Below are 24,137 nucleotides of genomic sequence, written 5' to 3'. Positions count from 1 at the left end.
CCAGAAGTCATATTTCCCAATTTACTCCCAGCAGCTACAAAATCTGGATACCTTGTCATAGACACAGCGCTCACCACATGTATGGCAGATTAATGTAGCAAAGGAGATGTTCTTGGGCTGCCTTATTGCCCTGAGTGTATCCATGAGCTCAGGACAAAGGTGGGCAAATCTTTCTCTGGAAACTTGAGCTGAGTCAACATAGCACTCCAGTGGGGCAGGGTATTGTTCCACATTCATCTTTCTCCAGTTGGCAGTGTGCTGCAAAAGGTCCTTCAGGATGGGCATGCAGAAGTCATTGTTGTACAAATTAATACTGGTGACCTGAGAGCATTGTCTGAGTACAGGTAGAAGGATATTAAGTTGGTAGTCATTCATCCTACACCCCTGCAAATCCAAAGTCTCAAGAGTGTCTGCCACGTTCTCTAGGAGACCTCTCAGAGGAATAAGATCCAAAGCAGATAAGATCACTCCTCTCAAATCCAGATGTTTTAGCTGAAAGAGACTCTGACAACAAGAGAGGGAATCCAAGTCTTTCTGTGAAATCAGGTAGTAAGTGATGGAGAGGGTCTCTAAGGGCATCATCAGGCACCTAGGGATAGACCAGGGGGTTAGTTGTAGCTAATGGTCTTGTAGAGGTTTGACTGGGTTACACAGAGTAGTAGAAGGAACCAGGTGTCCCAAGGGCAGTTTGACTAAATGATCAAGGACATCATTCCCTGTTGGAAACTTCTCAGTCATGTCAACCCCATAGTTCATCTACTGGCCTCATTCTCAAGCTGAAATCCAGTTAATCCCCTAAGCCCTAAATACAAATAAAAAACCTTCCATCCCAAGAAAGTCCTGACAAGATCTCAATATTTGTTGTGGGCTCACAGAATCTGCACTCTATCTTTCCCTCTGCAGTCATGCTGCTCTCAATTACAACCTCAGTTGTACCTTTTGTCTCATGCACTCTATGCTACTTGGGTTTAAAACATTTCGCCCAATGGGAACTAGAACAAAATAGCTCATGTTCACACCGTGCTAGTGACTCTCCTGACTCTTCACTACACACTCTCCTTTCTGGTTCCTTTTCATTTGATTGGGTGGGCAGGATTTCAGGAAGAATTACAACCCATCCTTACTAGATCTGACCTACTCTTTAACCAAAATCACTTCTTAACTTCATGAGTGCCCATTTGAGACACTGATTTAATTGTAAAATTTCCCTTGTATAACTTAATATACATGGAAACAAGACATAACTTCCAGAGTTTTACAAGTCTGTGAATGTTCTTAGTGACTGGCTGGCATCATGTACCACTAGACCTTATGATAAAAGAGACAGATTTGCTTTGGTAGCTAACCCAGGTTTCCATTCTTGCTTACCATAGGATCTCATTCATCCGGTCTCTGAGAAAATGGACTCAGAACATGAAGAGATGCTGAAGACAGTTGAATTTAGAGAACTGAGAAACAAACTTTTTGATACACGCAGCTTCTGTGACTACTGTTCTATTGTTTAAAGAGAAGGCAATCTTGTGGAGTGGTGCCAGGAAGACTTTTCGAAGGTTTTTCATCTGCCCAAAGTAGGGAGCAAACTGTGCCAACTCTGACAGACGCCATTCAGTACTCAGTTCTAATTCTGTGATGTGCTCTGGATCAAAAACATACAAGATCTGTCTGATAACTCGGACTGGCAGAGCCCAGATCTTCATCTTTGTACAGCAGAAATTTATGGAGCCCTTTTTGTTCTGGGCCCACTTCAAGAAGCATGCTTGTGTTTCATCAAGGCAGGACCTGATGGACAGGTCAACTATGACCTTCAAACGCCGCCTCAGTGCATATTTGGGATAAACCTTCATGGCTTGCTTTTTGTCCAAGCTCTCAAATGAACAGCCACTGTTCTCTGCACCAGCCCGTATGTTCCAGAAAGCATGGTGCACATTTCTCAGGTCAAGAACCTGTAGTTTTGTCCTCCTGTACATAAAACATATGAATGTCAGCAGATCCTGGACAACTTTTACTATACATATCTAAGCTCAGCTCTCCTCCCTGCTAAGGTGTATGTTTTTGAGCACTGGATATCCAAGATGGACTCACACATGCTACAGAAGCTTTCCTGGGCTTCTGTACACTTGACTACTTTTCTTTAACTAAGGTAAACTTTATTTCTCCTTAGTCACATTATTAGTGGTTGTGGTAAGGCCAGGGATAGGCTCATTCTACTGTGAGGCTAAATCTACACTAGTCCATATTCAACTCTAATCCACATCCAATTGTCCTCAGTACAAGTAAACAGGAGCTTTCAAGAACCCTGTAACCCTGTATGATGCCATCAGAAGCATCTGATTCACCTATGACAAAGCCAATCTCCCTTGAAATGTCTACTGTCATGCTCCCTTATACCATACTTGGAGATTGCTTACCTGGGGTGAAACTCTCTTTTCAGTTGCATGTCTACTCCATCTAGCACAGCCTGCAAGGTTTCCAGGTCAGGTGTCTCCATCAATGCCCCCACAGGGAGACAGGGGAAAGGCCAGTCTGCCACCATTGCTTTTATGAGCTTAGTGTTTCTGCAAGCGAAGGCCTCATTAAACAGTGCTGGGAAGAGCCCAGGGGGCAGCTCCTCCATATAGGACATGGCCAAAGTCTCATCTCTCACTAGAGTTTGACTTGCCAGCTTCTGGAGTGTGGGTGGGTTCTGAAGACTCATCCTCTAATGTCTCCAGTCAGAAGGCTTCTGGGGAAGGAATCAGAAATGAATACACTTTAAGACAAAGTTTATAAAGTTTCGTCACCATCACACCAACTACTAAGCTCCTGAGTCACTGCTCTGGTAAAGGTAGAGACATCCATTTACCTCTTCATCCTAAACTGGTGTGGAATCATTGACTCCCACAGTGATAATAGGGGAACCTCTCTATCACTCAAATAAGCATATAATTTTTGGATCAAAATATTTTGTGTGTGACCCTTTCTTTTAAAAAAAAAATAAAAAAAGAAAGAAAGATCGAAAAATGGGAGAGACTCCTAGGACTCAATGGGGATGACCCAAGCAGAAATATGCAGCAGAAGGAAGATAGAACCTGAAGAGACCACCTCCAGTGGATAGGCATGAACCCCTGTTGAGGGAACGGGCCATTAACCCATCTCAAAAATTTTAACCTAGACTTGTTCCTTTCTAAAAAGAAAAAAAACACTGAGAAAAAAAATGAAGCAGAGACTGAAAGAAAAGCCATTCAGAGCCTGCCTACCTTGGTTCCATCCCATTAACAGACACCAAACCCCAGCACTAGCTGATGCCAAAATGTGCATACAGACAGGAGCCTGGTATGGTTGTTGTCTGAGAGGCTGCGCCAGCACCTGTCTAAGACAATTGCAGACATTCAGAGGCAGCCATTGAACTGAGCCAGGACCCCAGGGGAAGGGTAGGGAAGAACTGAAGGAGCTGAAGTAGATTTAATCCTCATTGGAAAAACAATAATATTGACTAACTGGACCCCTCTAAGTTCCAATGGAGTAAACCACCAACCAAAGTGTATATATGGGTCTGTCTATGGTTCTTGATAAATATGTAGTGGAGGATTGCTTTATCTGGCATCCATGGGAGGGGATGTGCTTGGTCCTGTGAAGGCTTGTTGCCTCAGGTAAGGGGGATGCTAGAGGAGTGAGTGAGGACTGTGTGAACTCTGTGTGTGTGTGTCAGGGGTAATGTCTTAGAAGTCAAAGAGGGACAGAACCCAGAGGAAGCAGACCTCCCAGGAGCTCTAACCCGGGCACTCTTAGGTAAGCAGACAGCAATGGCAGCCCCAAAAAGGGAGTAACTGGGACCCACTAGGACCCAGGAAGTCACTCCTGGCCCAGGGCACTGGTTCTTTCCTGTTTGTGAATGAGCACTGAGTAGATCTTGGACCCCAGCTCTAACCCCAGTAGTAAACCCACCCCACACAGTTCTCATACAACAAAGATAATAAGAAAGACAGGCTCCAGTAAGAGATAGCCCAGATAGAACTAAGGAGATCCAGATGGCCTAAGGCAAGCACAAGAACAACCCAGGGTACTTGATATCATTAGAACCTAGTTCTCCCACACAAGAAAGTCCTGAGTTCCTCATATCACTAGAAAAGCAAGATTCAGATTTAAAATCACTTCTAATGATGATGATAGAGGACTTTAAGAAGGACATAAATAACACTCTACAAGAATTTGAAGAGAACACAGGTAAACAAGTAGAAGCCCTTAAAGAGGAAAACACAAAAATCTCTTAAAGAATTACAAGAGAACACAACCAAACAGGTGAAGGAATTGAACAAAACTATCCAGAACATAAAAATGGGAGTAGAAACAATAAAGAAACCACAAAGGGAGACTACCCTGGAGATAGAAAACTGAAGAAAGAAATCAGGAGTCAAAGACACAAGCATCAGCAACAAAATAAAAAAAAATAGAAGAGAGAATCTCAGGTGCAGAAGATACCATTGAAAATATTGACACAACTGTCAAAGAAAATGCAAAATGCATAAAGTTCTTAACACAAAATATCCAGGAAATCCAGAACAAAATGAGAAGACCAAACCTAAGAATAGTAGGTATAGATGAGAGTGAAGATTCCCAACTTGAAGGGCCAATAAATATCTTCAGCAAAATTATAGAAGAAAACTTCCCTAATCTAAAGAACAAGATGTCCATAAACATACAAGAAGCCTATAGAATGCCTAATAGACTAGACTAGAAAAGAAATACCTCCCGTCACATAATAATCAAAACACCAAGTGTACAAAACAAAGAAAAAATATTAAATGCAGTAAGGGAAAAAGGCCATGTAACATAAAAAGGCAGACCTATCAGAATTACACCAGACTTCTCACCAGAGACTGTAAAAGCTAGAAGATGCTGGACAAATGTCACACAGACCCTAAGAGAACACAACTGCCAGCCCAGGGTACTATACCCAGCAAAACTCTCAATTACCATAGATGGAGAAATCAATATATTCCATGACAAAACCAAATTTACACAATAGCTTTCCACAAACCCAGCATTACAAAGGATAATAGCCAGAAAGCTCCAATACAAGGAGGGAAATTATACCCTAGAAAGAGCAAGAAATTAATCCTCTTCCAACAAATCCAAAAGAAGATAGCCACACAAAGATAACTTCATCTCTAATAACAAAAATAACAGGAAGCAACAATCACTGTTCCTTAATATCTCTTAACATCAATGGAGTCAATTCCCCAATTAAAAGATATAGGCTAATTGACTGGATATGTAAACAGGACCCAGCATTTTGCTGCATACAGGAAACCCACCTCAGTGACAAAGACAGACTCTACCTTAGAGTAAAAGGCTGGAAAACAATTTTTTAAGCAAATGGTCCTAAGAAACAAGCTGGAGTAGCCATTCTAAAATCTCCAGCCCAAGAACACAAAGGGAGGGACTCATGGCTCCACTTGTATAGGTAGTTGAGGGTGGTCTTGCCAGGCATCAGTGGAAGTGGACAGCCTTGGTGCCTGAAAGTTTAGATTCCCTAGTGTTGGGGAATTGCAAGAGTAGGGAGGCAGGAATGGGAAGATGGTGGGAGCACACCCTCATAGTAATGGAGGAGGGGAATGGAGTAAGGGGTTAGGCATCAGTGGAAGTGGAGGGCCTAGGTGCCTGAAAGTTTGGATTCCCTAGTGTTGGGGGAATTTGAGAGCAGGGAGGTGGAAATGAAAGGATGGTGGGAGCACACCCTCATAGAAACTCCTAGAATTATGTGGATTAGACATAACAGAGGCAGGCTGCCAGAAGACTAGATTCCAGAATTCAAACAAAAAATTATCTTGATACTAAAATTTGTTTTGAGAATTGTATATTGCAGAATTTACAATCTTGGTGTATCTACTCATCAAGCAAGCTGAGCAGACCTGCTCAAACCTCTGATGTCCTGGAATTCCAGCTGGATGCAGTGAAGACACACTGTAAGAGGCTTCTCAATTTAGTCTTTCCCCCGTTCCTATTCTAATATTTCAACACCCATAATCAGCTTGAAAAAGTTAATGAAGAGTGGACACTCCTATTCCCTGGGCTTGGGGACTGAGGTGGTTAATATTGGGCTGTCTTTCTAGGGAAAAGTAGTGGTTTTGGTGGAACAGGGAGGATTAGCTAGGATTTATTGCATAGCCATAACTTATTGGTAGAAATATGTATAATTGTTACTAAGCTGAAGTTATAATTTCATAAATGGTACAAAATTTACTTTGATTTCAAATTTAAGGTTTTCATTGGTATGAGCTTCTTGTTGATATAAAAGTGAGATTAATATTGTTACTCTCATAGACATTGTGCCTATATAACACATTTAAGAATACGAGGCTTAGACTCAGTCCTTCTTTAACTTTTTTAACTTATTTGAGATGGTTAGCCTGTGAGTTAAGGGCCTATAGCAAATTCAAGGCTTGGAGTTTATTGTTAGGGTGTTTTCTATATTTTCTTTAGAAATATCTGAGAGGAGTTAACAGACAACAGTCCAGATTGCCTTACATAAATAGTTGGTTTTCAAAACATCAGAAATCCACAGAATTGATGTTACAAACATTTCTGTATTAATGTTCATTTTGATTAGAGACCTGTCTGCTGCTGACAGCTTTCTGTCTTGGATTCTAAGAAGAAATTGAGCATCTTTGGAGTTACTCCAATTGTGGTGAGTCAGCTACTAGGCAAGAACTGGCTCTTTTCATCTACAGACAAATTTCTGATGGGGTTGAAAACGTATAGTCTCATAGCCAATCCTGCCTATTTATTTTGAGAGAAAAGATTTGAGAGGATGGTTTTCAGCTGACATTAATTCTAAAGTCAAGAAAAAAGCCAGGTTCAGAACTAAATTACTGCCCAGAAAAGGACACACTTGCAGAATAGTCAACTGATTATATGCCAAGACAGAGTAATCAGCCCTTAATAATTCTCCATCACTAGGTCTGTCAGATGATCCTGGGCCAGAAGGCTGAAGATCCAATGCTCCAAGTATAGGAACTGTCCAAGTGTTCAGCAGTCTCTATAAATTGGCTAAGTTTTAGAAGCTATGCTTTGTGCTTCCCATAATTTCAGTTAACTCAGTCATTCTGGATTTCTGATGGGGTTGAAAACGTATAGTCTCATAGCCAATCCTGGCTATTTATTTTGAGAGAAAAGATTTGAGAGGATGGTTTTCAGCTGACATTAATTCTAAAGTCAAGAAAAAAGCCAGGTTCAGAACTAAGTCTTTTAGTTAGGAGAGACGGTTAGTCAACAAAATGATTGACTCTGTATTAAGTCTATCTTGTACTTTACTGACACAAATTGGTATTGTTATGTTCTAATTGTATTTTGAGAGAAAAGTTTTATTTTAACAGGAAGGGTGATATGTAGGAGGAGCTAAGGTGGGAGGAGTACAGAGAGAAAGAGGAAGAGTAAGGAGAGGAGGAGAAAGAGAGGAGGAGCTAGGTGATGAGAGAGAGAGCAAGAGAGGGACGGGGAAAGGGGGGGACATGAAGATGGATGTTTGAGTGTCTCCACCAGTCAAAGATAGTTGATATATCTTTTTTAGGTTGAGTATTGGATTACACTTCTGATTGTATGGGCATCTTGATACTGAGCACTACCAAACTTATAAAGCCTTTGATTAACATTAAAAAAATTGTATAAAAGCAAAAAGGAGAAGGGGGCATTGGATAGGGGCTTTCTAGGGAAGGGAAATGGGGAAAGGGGATAGCATCTGAAATGTAAATAAAATATCCAATAAAAAATAAATTAAAAAAAAGAAGTCGAAGAGCATAGAGGATGGGAGGGGTCTTGTGGAGGGAAGACCTGGAATGTAATTGTACTTGAAATGTAAATAAATAGTCACCAAAAATGGTAAAAAGAAAAAATCAACCAACTAAACAACAAACAAACAAAAAATAAACAAGCAAGCAATAAAATAAAACAAAAAGGCCTTCTGCTCTGGATCAATACTGACCCACTAAGCCAGATGATCACAATGGGTTCCTACAATTTTTAGGGTTTCCTGGGTCCCAAAAGCATACCATATCCAAAAACCAAAGCTATGTGAAAAAGATGCAAAGCAAAGACTAAGATAAGACAATTGATTAACTCACAAGTGTAATTCCAGCTACTGTGAGTTAAAGGGGCTCAAAGATTCATGATCCACAGGCCTACAGTGTGAGCCAGGGTCTCATAAACACGAGCACAAGCATTTGAACGAATGGAAATATGAGGGAATATGCTGTAATGTTAGCACTGAGGAGGCTGCTGAGTCAGAATGATCTTGCTTTCCAGCCTACCCAGAGCCACATCACCATTTCTACAGGGGCTTGAACAAAATACAAAGACCTTCTTTTAAAAAATTAACCATAATTATGGAATCACTTGTTAACATAGATGGTTGTGATGAAGCTAAAACATCATTTGGAATGAAATCTAAGGTCTTCAATATGTTCATCTAAAGAGAAAGAAATTAAAATTTCTTGTCATATCTTGGTGTGTAAAGGTCTCTACATCAAACTGCATGACCCATGGGAAAATCATTACATATCAGTTCTGAGCACTGCAGACAGGTCTCCAAGTTCCAGCTAAAACAGGCAACTATCCAGGCTCCAGGTCTCTGAGTATTCTTTCTTGTCCCTCTGAAGCTTTTATGTACCTCTCTGTTCACCCCTCCCTATTGTAGCCACACCCTCCAAACCCAAACTGGAATTGAATTAGATGGATAAACTCCACCCTTTTACTTCTACATGTAACAAGCAACCATTTCATTGAGTGAATCAGAGCTCTATGTGAGAATACTTCCACAAAACCCAATCCCTAGAACATTTCACTTGTTAATTAACAACATATCACTGAATTTGTGGATTTTCCCCTTCATTTGCATAATTATTACATAGTTTTGAGTTTGGTACAGGACTGGGTCTTGCTGTGAAACCAGGTTTGTTTCAGAACTCTAAGTTCTAGTAATCCTCCTGCCTCAGCATTCTTCTTACTGCTAGGGTTAATGTAGACGGCAAGAAATGATCAAACTCAGGGCTGAAATGAACCAAGTTGAAACAGAAAGAACTATACAAAATATCAACAAAATCAGGAGCTGGTTCTTTGAGAAAATCAACAAGATAGACAAACCCTTAGCCAGACTAACCAAAGGGCGCAGAGACCATACTCAAATTAATAAAATCAGAACTGAAAAGGGAGACATAACAACAGAAACTGAGGAAATTTAAAAAATCGTCAGATCCTACTACAAAGGCCTATACTCAACAAAATTGGAAAATCTGGATGAAATGGACAACTTTCTAGACAGACACCAACTATCAAAATTAAAAAAGAGCAGATAAACCATCTAAACAGTCCCATAACCCCCAAAGAAATAAAAGCAGACATTAAAAGTCTCCCAACCAAAAACAGTCCGGGACCAGATGGTTTTAGTGCAGAATTCTGTCAGACCTTTCAGGAAGAACTAATACCAATTCTCTTCAAATTATTCCACAGAATACACACAGAAGAAAAACTACCCAATTTGTTCTATGAAGCTACAATGACGCTCATACCTAAACCTCACAAAGACCCAACAAAGAAAGAACTACAGACCAATCTCTCTTATGAATATTGATGCAAAAATACTCAATAAAATTCTTGAAAACTAAATCCAAGAACACATCAAAACAATCATCCATCATGATCAAGCAGGCTTTATCCCAGGAATTCAGGGTTGGTTCAATATTCAGAAATCCATCAATGTAATCCACTACATAAACAAACTCAAAGAAAAAACTACATGGTCATCTCATTCGACCCAGAGAAAGCATTTGACAAAATTCAACATCCCTTCATGTCTTGGAAAGATCAGGAATTCAAGGCCCATACCTAAACACAGTAAAAGCAATATACAGCAAGCCAGTAGCCAACATCAAACTAAATGGAGAGAAACTTGAAGCAATCCCACTAAGATCAGGGCCTAGACAAGGATGCCCACTCTCACCCTACCTATTCAATATAGTACTGGAAGTCCTAGCTAGAGCAATTAGACAAGAAAAGGAAGTCAAAAGGATACAAATAGGAAAGGAAAAAGTCAAAATTTCACTATTTGCAGATGATATGATAGTATACTTAAGTGACCCTGAAATTTCCATCAGAGAACTCCTAAACCTGATAAAAAACTTTAGTTAAGTGGCTGTATATAAAATCAACTCAAATAAATCAGTAGCCTTCCTTTATTCAAAGGATAAACAGGCTCAGAAAGAAATTAGGGAAATGACACCCTTCACAATAGTTACAAACAATATAAAATACCTTGGAGTGAATCTAACCAAGCAAGTGAAAGATCTGTATGACAAGAACTTCAAGTCTCTGAAGAAAGAAATTGAAGAAGACCTCAGAAGATGGAAAGATCTCCCATGCTCCTGGATTGGCAGGATTAATGTAGTAAAAATGGCCATCTTGCCAAAAGCAATCTACAGGTTCAGTGCAATCCCCATCAGAATTTCAAATCAATTCTTCATAGAGATAGAAAGAGCAATTTGCAAATTCATTGGAATAACAAAAAAATCTAGGATAGTGAGAACTATTCTCAACAATAAAAGAACTTCTGGGGGAATCACCGTCCCTGACCTCAAACTGTACTACAGAGCAGTAGTGATAAAAACTACATGGTATTGGTACAGAGACAGACAGGAAGATCAGTGGAATAGAATTGAAGATCCAGAAATGAACTCACACACCTACGATCACTTGATCTTTGCCAAAGGAGCTAAAACCATCCAGTGGGAAAAGGACAGCATTTTCAACAAATGGTGTGGGTTCAACTGGAGGTCAACATGTAGAAGGATGCAAATCAATCCATTCTTATCCCCTTGTACAAAGCTCAAGTCCAAGTGGATAAACGACCTTCACTTAAAACCAGATACACTGAAACTAATAGAAGAGAAGGTGGGAAGACCCTCGAATACCTAGGCATAGGGGGAAAGTTCCTGAACAGAACACCAGTGGCTTATGCTCTAAGATCAAGAATTGACAAATGGAACCTCATTAAATTGCAAAGCTTCTGTAAGGAAAAGGACACTGTCAATAAGACAAAATGGCAACCAACAGATTGGGAAAAGATCTTTACTTGTTGCGGCCCTAGCTGTTCCACACTTGGGGGCCAAAAATGTTGGGAACTGCTCTACCCCACCTTTGGGGGCCAAAATGTCTCGGAATGCTCTGTCAGTGTTGGAACCGCACTGCCCCAAGCTGCTCAGGTCTGCGGGTTGGTTTCAGCAAGAGAGTGAGGACAGATGCGAAGAATGGAGACCAGACAGAGTGTGATTCAATCCTGTTTGTTCTTCAGTCTCTCTTCTTCTCTCCAAGTCCCAAGTCTTGAGTTCCTAGTCCCTAGTTCCTAGTCCCTAGTGCCTCCAAGTTCCAAGTTTCTTCTTCCAAGTGCCAAGTGCCTAATGTGTAATAACTAACTCCAAGTTGTTCTCTCTAACCTAATTCCTAGTTCCAAGTTGTACTCTCTGAAGTGTCTGATTCTCTGTTCCTCTCTTCTGTCTGCTTCTCGCCTTTTATATGTCTCACTTCTCAGCCACGCCTCTAAGTCACACCTTTAATCATGCCTTTAGGTCTTGTCTCTAAATCTGATCTCTAAGTCACGCCTTTAAGTCACACACCTTTAAGTCTCACACACCCAAGTGAAAATCCTGGGTATCTAAAGCAAGATGTTATCAGAGTGTGCTTAGCTGTTGTAAGCTGATATAATCGAGACTCTTGTCAGGGTATTTGGCTCAAGATGGCTGCAAGGGTGATAGCCGCTTTCTGTCGGCTCCCCACACTACATCCGATAGAGGGCTAATATCCAAGATATACAAAGAACTCAAGAAATTATACTCCAGGCAACCAAATAACCCTATTAAAAAAATGGGGTATAGAGCTAAACAAAGAATTCTCAATGGAGGAAACACAAATGGCCGAGAAGCACCTGAAGAAATGCTCAACATCTTTAGTCATCAGGGAAATGCAAATCAAAACAACCCTGAGATACCACCTCACACCAATCAGAATGGCTAAGATAAAAAATTCAGGTGATAGTAGATGCTGTCGAGGATGTGGAGAAAGAGGAACACTCCTCCATTGTTGGTGGGATTGCAAGCTGGTACAACCACTCTGGAAATCAGCCTGGTGGTTCCTCAAAAAACTAGACATAGCATTACCTGAGGACCCAGCTATACCACTCCTGGGCATATACCCAGAAGATGCTCCAACATATAACAAGGACATATGATCCACTATGTTCATAGCAGCCTTATTTATAATAGCCAGAAGCTGGAAAGAACCCAGATGTCCCTCAACAGAGGAATGAATACAAAAAATGTGGTACATTTACACAATGGAGTATTACTCAGCTATTAAAAATAATGAATTTGAGAAATTCTTAGGTAAATGGATGGAACTAGAAATTATCATCCTGAGTTAACCCAATAACAAAAGAACACACATGGTATTTACTCATTGTTAAACGGATGTTAGCCCAAAAGCTTGGAATATTGAAGACTCAACTCACAGACCACATGAAGCTCATGAAGCAGAAAGACCATGTGGGGATGCCTCAGTCCTACTTAGAAGGAGTAACAAAAATACTCAAGGGAGCAAATATGAAAACAAAACGTGGGACAAAACTGAAGGAGGGGCCATCTGGAGACCATTCCACCTGGGTATCCATTTCATGCACAGTCACCTAAGCTAGACACTGATTTGGATGGCTGGAAGTGCATGCTGACAAGAACCTGATATAGCTGTCTCTTTAGAGGTCTGCCAGAGACTGACACATTCAGAGGACAATGATCACAGCTAACCTCTGATCTGATCAATGGTTTCCCAATGGAGAAGTTAGAGAGAAGACTGAAGGAGTAGAAAGGGTTTGTGGTCCCATGAGGAGAGCAACAATACCAATCAACCAGAGCTCCCTAAGGTCTAAACCACCAGCCTGGGAGCACACAGGGAGGGAACCGTAACTCCAGCTGTATATGTAGGGGAGGATGGCCTTGTTGGGCATAGGTGGGAGAAGAGATTCTTGGTCCCATGAAGGATGAACACCGAGTGGGGGGGGGGAATGTGAGGGTGAGGGTGTTAGGCAGGGGCACATCGTCATAGAAGCATGAGGAGGGGGGATGGGATAGGAGGTTTCTGGGTGGTGGGGGGAAGTGGGGTAAGGGGACAAAATCTGAAATGTAACTATAATCCCCCTCCCCTCAAAATAACCAACCAGAAGGTGGCAATCACAGAATAAGAAGTCGCACCATTCTGACCTGGAAAAAAAAAAGGATGTAGCCCACAGAAGGTGGTGCTCACACACACACATGACAATCATCTGTACTGCACAATTATTTAGTCAGACCTGGTACAGTCACCACAGCTACATAAGTCATTTAATCTTTACACAAGTTTTCGTTAAGCTCTGTAGATCTCACAGAAAGTTTCTAACATTCAGATACATTTGCTGCCACATAAATCAAGAGCTTTGGTGCCACTGCACAAGTATTCACCTGCTCAGACCACAAAAAAATTTACTGACACAAATAGATTCCTCAGGATGACACAAACCTAGAAGAATCACCATGGGAACACAAACCATCAGGCTCCACACTAATAAATCATCTCCGCATAGCTGGAAGTGTTACCACATTCACCTTTACACACGATTTCTTCCGTTCTGCTCTGCAGATCTCACAGAAAGCTCAGACAAATCCAGTGCTAGACAGGCAAGGAGCTGGAAGTTCAACACAGTATTACAAACATATCAACACAAATCCCTTTATTAGTTTTGCCTCCTTCATGACCCTCCAAATTGGTAGTACCGTGTGTCATGGGGAACTTTCTGGCCAATGCAACACAATGTTGTGCCACTGAAATGCTAGTGATCCCCCAAATACCAGACAGGAACCTATCAGATGCAACTTACAGCAGGGTGTTTATTCTATTCAAGCTAGTACAAGGTACCCCCAAACCACCACAGTCACAAGGGCAGTTTTGGTGGTGTTGGAGCCCTGAATGTCTACCAGGGCCAGGCTTTATAGTAAGTAGCAAGCAGGGCATACATGTGAAAGCATCTAATTTGAAAGCTACTGTGTCCTTTAACATAAATGGCTGGTGCTGGGAGTCATATTATGAACTTATTTTCTGTCCCCTCTTCATTGCTGGTCACTAGGCAGTGGGTAGGCTTGTAACCTTGGGGCACAAGTCTGTTGGGGGAAATAACATGGTGACAGTGGTCTTGTTGAGGGTGTAACCTTGAGATACTTGTCTTGCTGGGGATTATTCTAGAAACTGGGTTTTCTTGGAGGGCAACTTGGAAACTAATGCTAGGTACCAGCCTGTTAGTTTACCTGAGTTCAAAAGTAGGTCAGGTTCTCTACAATGGAGTCTGAACTTAAAAGATTTGGCATCACAACAGCCAAAGAAATCTCTGCCAAAGTGGATGCAATCCATCCTCCTGCCTTTCTCTTCTGAGTGCTGCCATAATAGAAGATGGCAAAGCATGAAGCTCAGCTCTTTAATCCAGGACAGAAAAGTAATTGTGTAAGGTGTTTGTCATGTTCTCTTACAATGAAAATTTCTGATTTTGTCCATCTGTTTTCAAAAATAGATTAAGGCCTTCAGATGACTTTCCCTGTGAACAATGCTGGTCTCAAATGAAGACAACACAGCCAGGTGATTTGGCTCACATATTAATTGTCTCAGCAGGAAGGCCAAGGCAGGAGGATCTCTGTGAATTACAATTCTAAATTGCCCCTAGCTATAGAACAACAATATTATCTCAGAACACAATTCAAACCAAGAATGTCCTGAGCAAAACGAATACTCAATCAATCAATCCATCACCAACCAAGCAGGCAAACAATAAAATTTAAGGTTGGGGTGTAAGGAGTAAATGGAGTCATGATTTTCATCTTTATCTGTTTTTCTTTTCTTTTCTTTTTTCTTTTTTTTCTTTTTTTTTTTTTTTTTTTTTGCACTGACACAGACAGTTGTCATCCAATCTAGAGACGGGAAAATCCTGGAGAGGATTAACTGTGTGGGACTCAGATATTCAATCAGATGGCAGTTGGTAGATGGAAGGCATGACTGCAATATGGACTGGTGAGCAGTAAGGTATATAAAGGCTTCAGGGAAGCCAGAGGACACACTTAAATACCTGGAGCCTGCAGTCACAGCCTGTCTCTGCTTGGATTCAGAGAACTGTCACCAGAGCTCAGAACCTGTAAGTTTATTCCTTCCCATGGGCCAGAAAACTTGAAAGGGGGAGATTAGAGGCAAGCTGGAACAGCAATTTGTTTTGTTTTCATTTTTCATTTTGTATTTTGTTTTGTAAAGGCTTTATATCTGGGTGTCAATAATGGAAGAAGTAGTATTTTTGCTGTTATGTTCTTATGAGTTATTAGGGAATTTCATATCATGAAGTGGAAACACTTCATTTCCGGTCTGTGTCCAATCTGTTGTTTAAGGACCTGTCACATGATTTATGTCAGGTTGAGACACGAGGATGGTGTTCAGTTTTCAGGCTTCCAGGAATTCTTTCCAGTGGGGATGGGGCTGAGTGAAGAATTGCTTAGGTTTGGGTGGAACACTGGGGAATGCAGGGCCCTTGGGTGTACTTGTAAGAGGTTTATTGTGGTGTCAGTGAAGGAGTTTGGAATAGAGTAGATCAGAAAGTACAAGTGCTTTTTGATGTCTCTACCATTTGTAGAGAAATGACTCTAACCTCCAGTGGTTCCTGTAGTATGAGGAAGGTTTCTGAATCTTGAAAAAAAATTTTTGCCTGAATGCTTTTCTAGGCACAGTCTGACTAGAGACCTTATACGATGAATGTTTGGGCCCCACCCACACTCCTGAATCTGGCAAGGCAGGCTCTGCTGAGAGTTGAGTCTTTGGGCATTTCTGCTGTAGAGGAGCTGTCCATGGAGCTCTTCCCACCCCTCTTCAAGGAGGCCTTCTCAGGCAGAAACACCAAGCTCCCCAAGGCAATAGTGGCAGTCTGGCATTACTGGTGTCTCCCTGTGGGGGCACCGATGATGACCCCTAACTTGCAAACCTTCCAGGATATGTCCTAGATGGAGTAGACATGGAACTGACAAGAACATTTCACCGCAGGTAAGCAATAAACAATTATTGCAGGAGGGAACACATGGAGTACACAATAAAGATTGTGGGGTCACAGAGAATGGCTACTTCCTCAGTAGATCAGATACTTCTGATGGGATCATCATGCAGGGAGGGATCCAGCGGCCATGAAGACTCTTGTTTGTTTGTACTAAGGGCATTTGAATATGGCATAGAGGTAAAGCCTCAGAGTAGAAGGAGCTGATTCCTGGCATTCCCACAGCCACTAATGATGGAACTAAGTTGAAATAAACATCTCAGTGAAAGGAAAGTGATCAGGTCTATGTATGAAGCTCAGGGAACCCGTCTTGCATGCATGAGTGCATGTTTGACTCTCGGTCCTGAAAAACACACACTTTGGCAGGGGTAGAACTGAATTTAGAGATATAGTAAAAGCTGACTCAGAGTCTTGTCATATCTGCTAATAGTTTATGTCTTTTTTTTAAAAAAAAAGGTTTATTTATTTTATGTATATGAGTACACTGTAGCTGTCTTCAGATACAACAAAAGAGGGCATCGGATCCCATTACAGATGGTTGTGAGCTGACATGTGGTTGCTGAGGACTGAACTACAGGACCTCCAGAAGACCTCCTCTCAGTGCTCTTAACCACTGAGTCATCTCTCCAGCCCCCAACTTCATGTCTTTTAAACACAGAAGGCAAACTTAAAATTCTCGATTTGATTAATGTACACCATGCCTTCTGGAGCACATGGTTTGGTGAAGAGGAGTTGTGACTACTCAACAGAGACTGTGGATGAGAAACAAGTAGTGAAGGTCCTTCCCAGACATGTGCTGAGGGAGTGTCTGAGGGTGGTAGTCGACTTTTACCTCCATTACTGTCTGAAAGAGGAAGAAGCATGATATTGGACTGGGCTCAGCAGAGAAAGGGTTTCCATGTTTCTGTTGAGGGAGATGAAGATCTGGGGATCCGCCTGACTATGTTATTGAAGACTTTTTGAAGGTTTTCCATCCTAAGCACATACAGGAATTTGAGCTCAACACAGAGTGGACTGGGGACACAGTGTCACATTTTACTCCTTGCATTGGGCAGATGACAAATCTCCATACATTGTCCCTGGAACCACCTACAACAAAATCTTTAAGCATGGCAGGAGCACTAGTATTAGAGAACAGAAGTATGTCAACAAGTTCATTTCTCAGTTCTCCAATCTCAAGGGTCTCCAGCATCTCTCCATGAAGGGCTTGTGCTTCCTCAGAGACTATGTGAAACAAGTCTTCAGGTAAGCAAGGATGGTGAGCTGGGTGAGCTAACAGAGTAAATATACATCGTTTATTTTAAGAATTACTGGTACATGGTGCCTGCCTTTCACTGAGAACACTTAGGAAGTCATTAGAATATGGAAGTTATGTGTAGTGTAAAATAAGTTCTCAAATGGGCATTTAAGAAGCAGAGGAATGAAGTGAGGTAAGGAGTAGGTCAGATCTTTTCAGGATGGGATGTAATTCTTTTGGAATCAATCCCACCTAATCAATACAAAGTGAACAGAAGGGAGAATGTAGTTAGGACTCTCAAGGCTCACTCACACAGTGGAGAGGTGAGCTATGTGCTAAGGTCTGTGAGCAAAGCCTCCAGTCAGTGCCTATTTTCCCATGAGTGAAATGCTTGAGCCCATGTAAGTCTGAGTGCATGGGACAGAGGAGGATAGTGTGCATCTGTAAATGACAAGAGTGATTATGCAGAGTTTATGATGTAATGAATTTTCTGCTTAAGATTGAGGCCAGGAAATTTATTAATAGGATTCACCTGACTCAGCAGGATTCAACAGGAAACACCTTAGATAATGTCCTTGATTATTTAATCAAACTTACCTTGAGGCACCTCCTTCCTTCTATTTATGTGTAAAACCCACCCCATGATCTTCAATCACCATTTTCCAGAACTAACCTTCTGGTCTTCTCTATCCCTAGGTGCCTGAGGAAGCCCATGGTGACCCTCAACATCACTCACTACCAAATTTTACAGTCTAACATGGATTCCTTTCCCTGCTTTCAGAGGCTCTTTCAGCTTAAACATCTGGACATGAGAGGCACAGTCTTATTGGGTTTGAATATTATGCCTCTCTGAGTTCTCCTAGAAAATCCGGCAGACATTTTGCAGTCCCTGGACTTAAAGGGTTGTAGGATGAATCTCAACTCACTATCCTCGTACCTGTCCTCAACCATGGCTCCAAGCTCACATAGTTCAGCTTCTACAACAATCATTTCTCCATACTCCTCCTGAAGAACCTCTTGAAGGACACAGCAAACTTGAGGAGATTGAATGTGGAACAGTACCCTGCCCTTCTGGAGTGCTATGGTAACTTGGGTGTCCTCTCCACAGAGGTATTTTCCCAACTGGCCTCATGAATACACTCATGGCCGTAAGACATCCCCAGAGCATCTCCTTTGCAACAGAAGTGTGTCCTGCATGTAGTGAGTGCTCTGACTGTGTATCCCTTGGGGTCCAGAGTTTTTCCCTGCAGGAAGTAAATGATATTAGGTCTCAGGAGTAGCCACAAAATGACAGGAACAATAATATCAGTCAGAAACTCAGTTTTTTCAGACATACTCCCCAAGATTGATCTATTAGGGTTGCATATCCGACTCTGGAGCTAAGGCTGGACCTTGAATGTTACACAGGACCTAATCCAGGAAACAAACAAACAAACAAACAAACCATAGATTAAATGAAATGACTCAAATTTCAAGAGCACCTGTTGGTTTAAAAGAGGACCAATGTTTGTTTTCAGAAATCATATCATCATACAGACTTAAAAAATGAACTAATTAATTGAAATGGAGACGGTCAGTAGCAGGGTGCTTCCTTGACTTTTCTGTGGCTCCAATGATGTTTCCCTACACCACACAATGGAGAGTATGTAGAGTTTCAGGTGTGTCCATTGAGCTTAATTGGTGAACATAGCTTAGTTTGCTCTGGGTTCCAGTTTGAGGCCTGCACTATGCATGAGTAAAACCATAGAAGGAATTAGTCTTAGTACACTGTCTGTCTGTCTGTCTGTCTATTCATCTGTGTATGTGTGTATGTATGTATGTATGTGTGTATGTATGTGTGTATGTATATATGTACATATGTACGTATGTATGTATCTATCATCTATGTATCTATATATCCATGTATCTATGTATCTATCTGTCTATCTATCTGCTTATCTATCTATCTATCTATCATCTATCTATGTATCTATCATCTATTTATCTATCTATCTGCCTATCTATCTATGTATCTATCATCTATCTATCTATCTATCTATCTATCTATCTATCTATCTATCTATTCTATGAGACCACAGCCATGCTGATACACATACTACACAACAATGACTCAACAAATAAATGAGATAGAATTTCAGACCCATTTTCCATATGAATACTGATACAAAATACTAAATAAAACACTGGGAATCAAAATTCAAGAGCACAGCATAAATATCACCTATTATGATCCAGGAAGCTTCATTCCAGGAGTGCAAGGATGGTTCAACATAGGATAATAAAGCAGTATAATTCACCATTTAAACGAACTGAAAGAAAAAGGCCACATGGTCATCTCATCAGATGCCTAAAATGGCTTTGAAAAAATCCAGCACCCCCTTCATGATAAAAGTGCTGTAGAGACCAGGGATGAGAGGCATATACTTAAACACAGTAAAGGTGATATACCGCAAGCAAGCTGATAACCAACATCAAATTAACTGGAGAGAAAAGTAAAGCAATACTGAAGTTAGGGACAAGAAATGGAAGTCCACTATCTCCCTATCTATTCAGTATAGAACTTGTTGTTTTAGCTAGAGCTATTGTAGTACCAGGGAAATATTAGTTAGGCCCCCCAAAAGACAGACAGGAGGAAATCTGAGCCATATACCTGGACTAGAGAGTTGATCACACCCTGTCTTGTCTCCATTCTTCCAGTCTCTTGCCCCTCTATCCCCACTCTCTCTCTCCCTGTTGTCTGATCCCCTCAGACCAGAGCACTTAGCCCCAGAGTGTGGGGCAGAATGGTTCGCAACATAGTGGCCCCCAAGCTTGGGGCAGTGCAGGCCTCGACACTTGACCTGTAGTCACACAACAAAACAGATATAGACATCAGATATCAAGGTCAAATGGATCTGCTATCACATCCTCCTGGGGAGGGAAGGGAAGACAGACTCTCTTGCAACCTTGTTCTAAGAGCAATTCACTTGTCCTGAGTCACCTGGCTTTGAGGACAGCTACATAAACCCTAGAGATGGTTAAACACATAAGCTTGATGTATACAAACTTCAGTAAAATCTTCCAAGGCTCTACTCCTTACCTATGCTGGATGCAATCTTTCTATGTTCTGCCACCTGCCTCTTTCTAAGGGGTGGGGGTGAATAAACTATTCATTTGTCTTGTAGGAAAGCCAAAGTGGAAGGTTTCCCAAGACTAGACCAACATCACCAGTTTCGTGTCTTTTTCAAAAGTTTTAAACAAATTGGATTTTTTTCTTGAATAGGCAAGGTAGAAGGAAAGTATTGTTAAACATAGACATCAGACCGGAAAATACAGTTCCAGAGGGGATGAAGGCCAGACAGTGAAACAAATGGTAGGCAAAGGCCATGGGAGGGACCTATGTCCCTTTCTTCCATGATTGGGCACAAAACATATCAACAGGAAGCCCCTGGATACCCCAGAAAAGGCATAACTTGACTGAATTGTGAAACCAGCTTTAGGTTTAGAATACAATCTGAAAAAAACGTGCTACAGGAGTGAATGCTCACACAGTGGCCTGGGCAGGTGGTGTTTGTGTGAGTGGAGGGGATACATTTGTAAGCAGAAAGGTGTGGTTATTCTCAATTTCAGACTCAACACAACTGAGCTGTGATTATCAGCTGAGCTGGTGGAAAACACACTGAGTTCTCTGAGCCTTCCTTTGAAGAACTAGCTCTTCACCACAGCTGTGCACATCTGCATGCTGACTCCTAAGACCCCTTGAAACCTTTTCAGAGTGTCCCCAGGAGTCCCATCACCACAGTGACACTTTTCCCAGTGTCTCTGCTGCTAAGGGAGAGTCACATAACTTTTTTCTTAAGAACTTGCTTTATTAGAATAGATAAACATGTAAATACATTATAGAAGTGTATTATAAAAAATAAAATTAAAAGACTATGTCCAAGATGCAAAGTCTATGAAAAAGTACTATGTATGTCTGGGAAAAGATGGTGGGCAGTGCATAGGAAGCAGGGCCACTTCTGACTAGATACCAGTTGATTTTCCAGAAGACGAGGCATATGGGACATTGAAATCAAGATAGCAACTAATAAAAAGAAACAGAGGCAAAAGAACAAACTGTTGGGGGAGAATATGTAGTTTAAGATTTATTAGGTGATAGTGGTCCACACATTAAATCCCAGCACATGGGAGTAAGAGACAGGCAGTTCTCTGTGAGTTCAAGGCCACCCTGGTATAAGATGGAGTTTCAGGACAGCCAAGGCTACACACAGAGAAACTTCGTCTTGAAAAAAATCAATCTAACAAAAAGGGTGTGTGTGGTTTGACTAGAGAGAGAAGTAACACATTGTTAAAGATTTCCTATGCCAAGCTGTGGTGTTCTGCTTATGGTCTGGGCAAATAAACATTTGAAGGATTATAGCTGCTTGCCAGTAGAATAAATAGACTGAAAGAAGGCTAGTTAGATAGGAGATTATTGAAAGTGAAGCAACAGGCAATAAAGACTAACCAACCCTGCTATCAGAATATAGATGAGAGACTAAAGAAATATTCAAAACACACAAAAACACTGGATTGGACAGTGTGTTGAATGTTAGGATTAAAGGAGTTGAAATACATCATATGACTTTTAATCTCCCAGAGACAGCAGAGGGACAGATGCAGAAAGAAACTATGAGGGAGTTGATCACTGGAACCCATTTAGAGATACCTGCTTCACAGTTGTCAATTCTAATGATGGAGAAATTGATGGGACCCTGTAAGACCAACAGCAACTCCCCTTATACAGGAAGTTACTGGTCCAGTTTTGTTTTTTTTTTATAATCTAGAGACAAAGGAAGAAGAGTTAGAAGAAAAAGCAATATTACCTTTGGAAAGTCTACATTTATTAACGAGATTACTAAACTTTTTTCTTCATTCCCATCTCCTTTCTGCAATATTTTGTTTTGAAGAGAATGAATTAGAAGCTAAAGCTGAATTTAGAGGTTAAACCATCTGTGGAAGTTTGCATAAAATGTTGCCTCTAGTTTGTGGAGATCTGAATACCTCCTCTCAACTTGGTGGCACTGTTTGGTTATTCTTAGAAGCTGTGGCCTTGCTGTCTGTCTGTCTCTAGTGATGGGTTTTAATTTCAAAAACAAAGAAGTGGGGAGTGCAGGAGAGAGGACTCAGTACTTAGAAACACTGGCTGCTCTTTCAGAGGACTGGGCTCAACCTCCAGTACCCAGGTGGAAACTCATGACTGTTTGTCACTCCAACACCCGGGGATCTGACACCCTCACACAAACATACATTCAGTTAAAACAACAATTCACATGAAAATGCATCAATATCAACAAAAATAGTAAAAGAACAGAATTGCAAATAATTATTTTTAAATGTGCCAAATATCCCAGACCATCAGGGAAAACCACTTAAAATAACTGAGAAACTACTGTACAACAGTACAATAGCTATCATCAAAAACTCTGAAATGGAGGATTGGTAAGGATGTAGAGAGAATGAAGTACTAGTTCGTTTTGGCTGCACTGCAAATTATACAAGAATCATGGAAAAGCATATGAAGATGCCAAAGAAAGAACTAAACTAGAAATAGTACATGACCTCAATATTTCAGTTCTGAGCATGTGCACAGAGGGTTCCATACCCTACTACAGACGTACTTCACATTCCAGTGTTTAGTGCTCCTGTGTTCCCTACAGCACTGAATTACATTCCAAGTAGTTGTTCTACAACAGATGGAAGAAAAATGAAAGTTTGATATATATATACATAACATGAAATATTATTTAGCTCTAAAGAAGAACAAAGTTATAAAATATGAAGGAAATACACAGACCTCTATGTGAGGTCACCCAGTGTCGGAAAGAAAGAAAAATGCATGTTCTCTCTTATATGTTGGGTCTTTCCATTTATGTACATGAGTAGTCATGTGGTTACAGTAGAATCAGTAGAAATAGGACAAAAGGACTAAATACTAAAGGGACAAGGAAGGACAGAATGTTGCTAATTGATATGAGTTATAAAGAGGATATACACCTGCTGGTTCTCTGTTGGGAGCCGACTTTTAGCAGAAAGCGGCTAGATCAACTTTGCAGCCATCTGGAACCATATACCCTGACGAAAGATTTGGTTTTCAATGGCCTACAACAGCTGAAGCACACTCTGATATCCCACATATTTTGTGTTGCTGTTTACTGCCCCCAGCTGCAAGGTGCACGTGGTAGCCATGCCTGCAAGGCATGCAGTTCACGTGCTGTCCACATGCTATCCAGGCCATATATGCCTGTAAGGTGCACGTGGTATCCAAGCCTGCAAGGCACACAGTGCACGTGCTGTCCACGCTATAGACGCCTGTAAGGCTTATGTCATATCAACACCTGCAAGGCACATGGCAAAAGCGTATAAATACCTCAGAATTCCCTTCAATAAGAGAAACTTGGTAAGAGACTTGATCACACCCTGGCTTGTCTCCATTCTTCGCGTCACCTGCCCCTGCAGCCCCACTCTCTCTCTTGACCAGAGCACTTAGCCCCAAAGCATTGAGCTAGAGTAAAGGCCGCAACAGTTCTCATTCAGTTTTGTCATGGGATTTTCAGTCTTGGTGGTGGATAAGTGAACTAGAATATGTTCCATAAAAAAGTATAGAATCAGTTGTGAAGTCCCACAGATCAGAATGTCTTTTCTTAATGTTTAGACTTTTATGAAGATGTATAGACTGGTTGGTTTTGGTGTGAGAATTAATTGGCAAGTTTCTAATAATAAAGACTATAAAATTTTATTTTTGAGAGTTTGATT

The 24,137-nt window shown here is 41.1% G+C and overlaps 1 protein-coding gene across 1 annotated transcript; it reads right to left on the bottom strand.

The window, feature by feature from the left end:
* Positions 1-21: 21 nt before the first annotated feature.
* LOC143439608 (PRAME family member 8-like) lies at positions 22-2,695 on the bottom strand. The gene is given in 3 exon segments (XM_076925940.1): positions 22-589; positions 1,369-1,959; positions 2,409-2,695. Coding segments are annotated over 3 exon segments (1,446 nt in total).
* Positions 2,696-24,137: the final 21,442 nt, after the last annotated feature.

Source organism: Arvicanthis niloticus, chromosome 27, assembly GCF_011762505.2.
Source record: "Arvicanthis niloticus isolate mArvNil1 chromosome 27, mArvNil1.pat.X, whole genome shotgun sequence".
NCBI classification, from domain to species: Eukaryota; Metazoa; Chordata; class Mammalia; order Rodentia; family Muridae; genus Arvicanthis; species Arvicanthis niloticus.
Note: the sequence above shows the minus strand (reverse complement) of the source record. Positions and strands in the feature narration are given on the sequence as shown.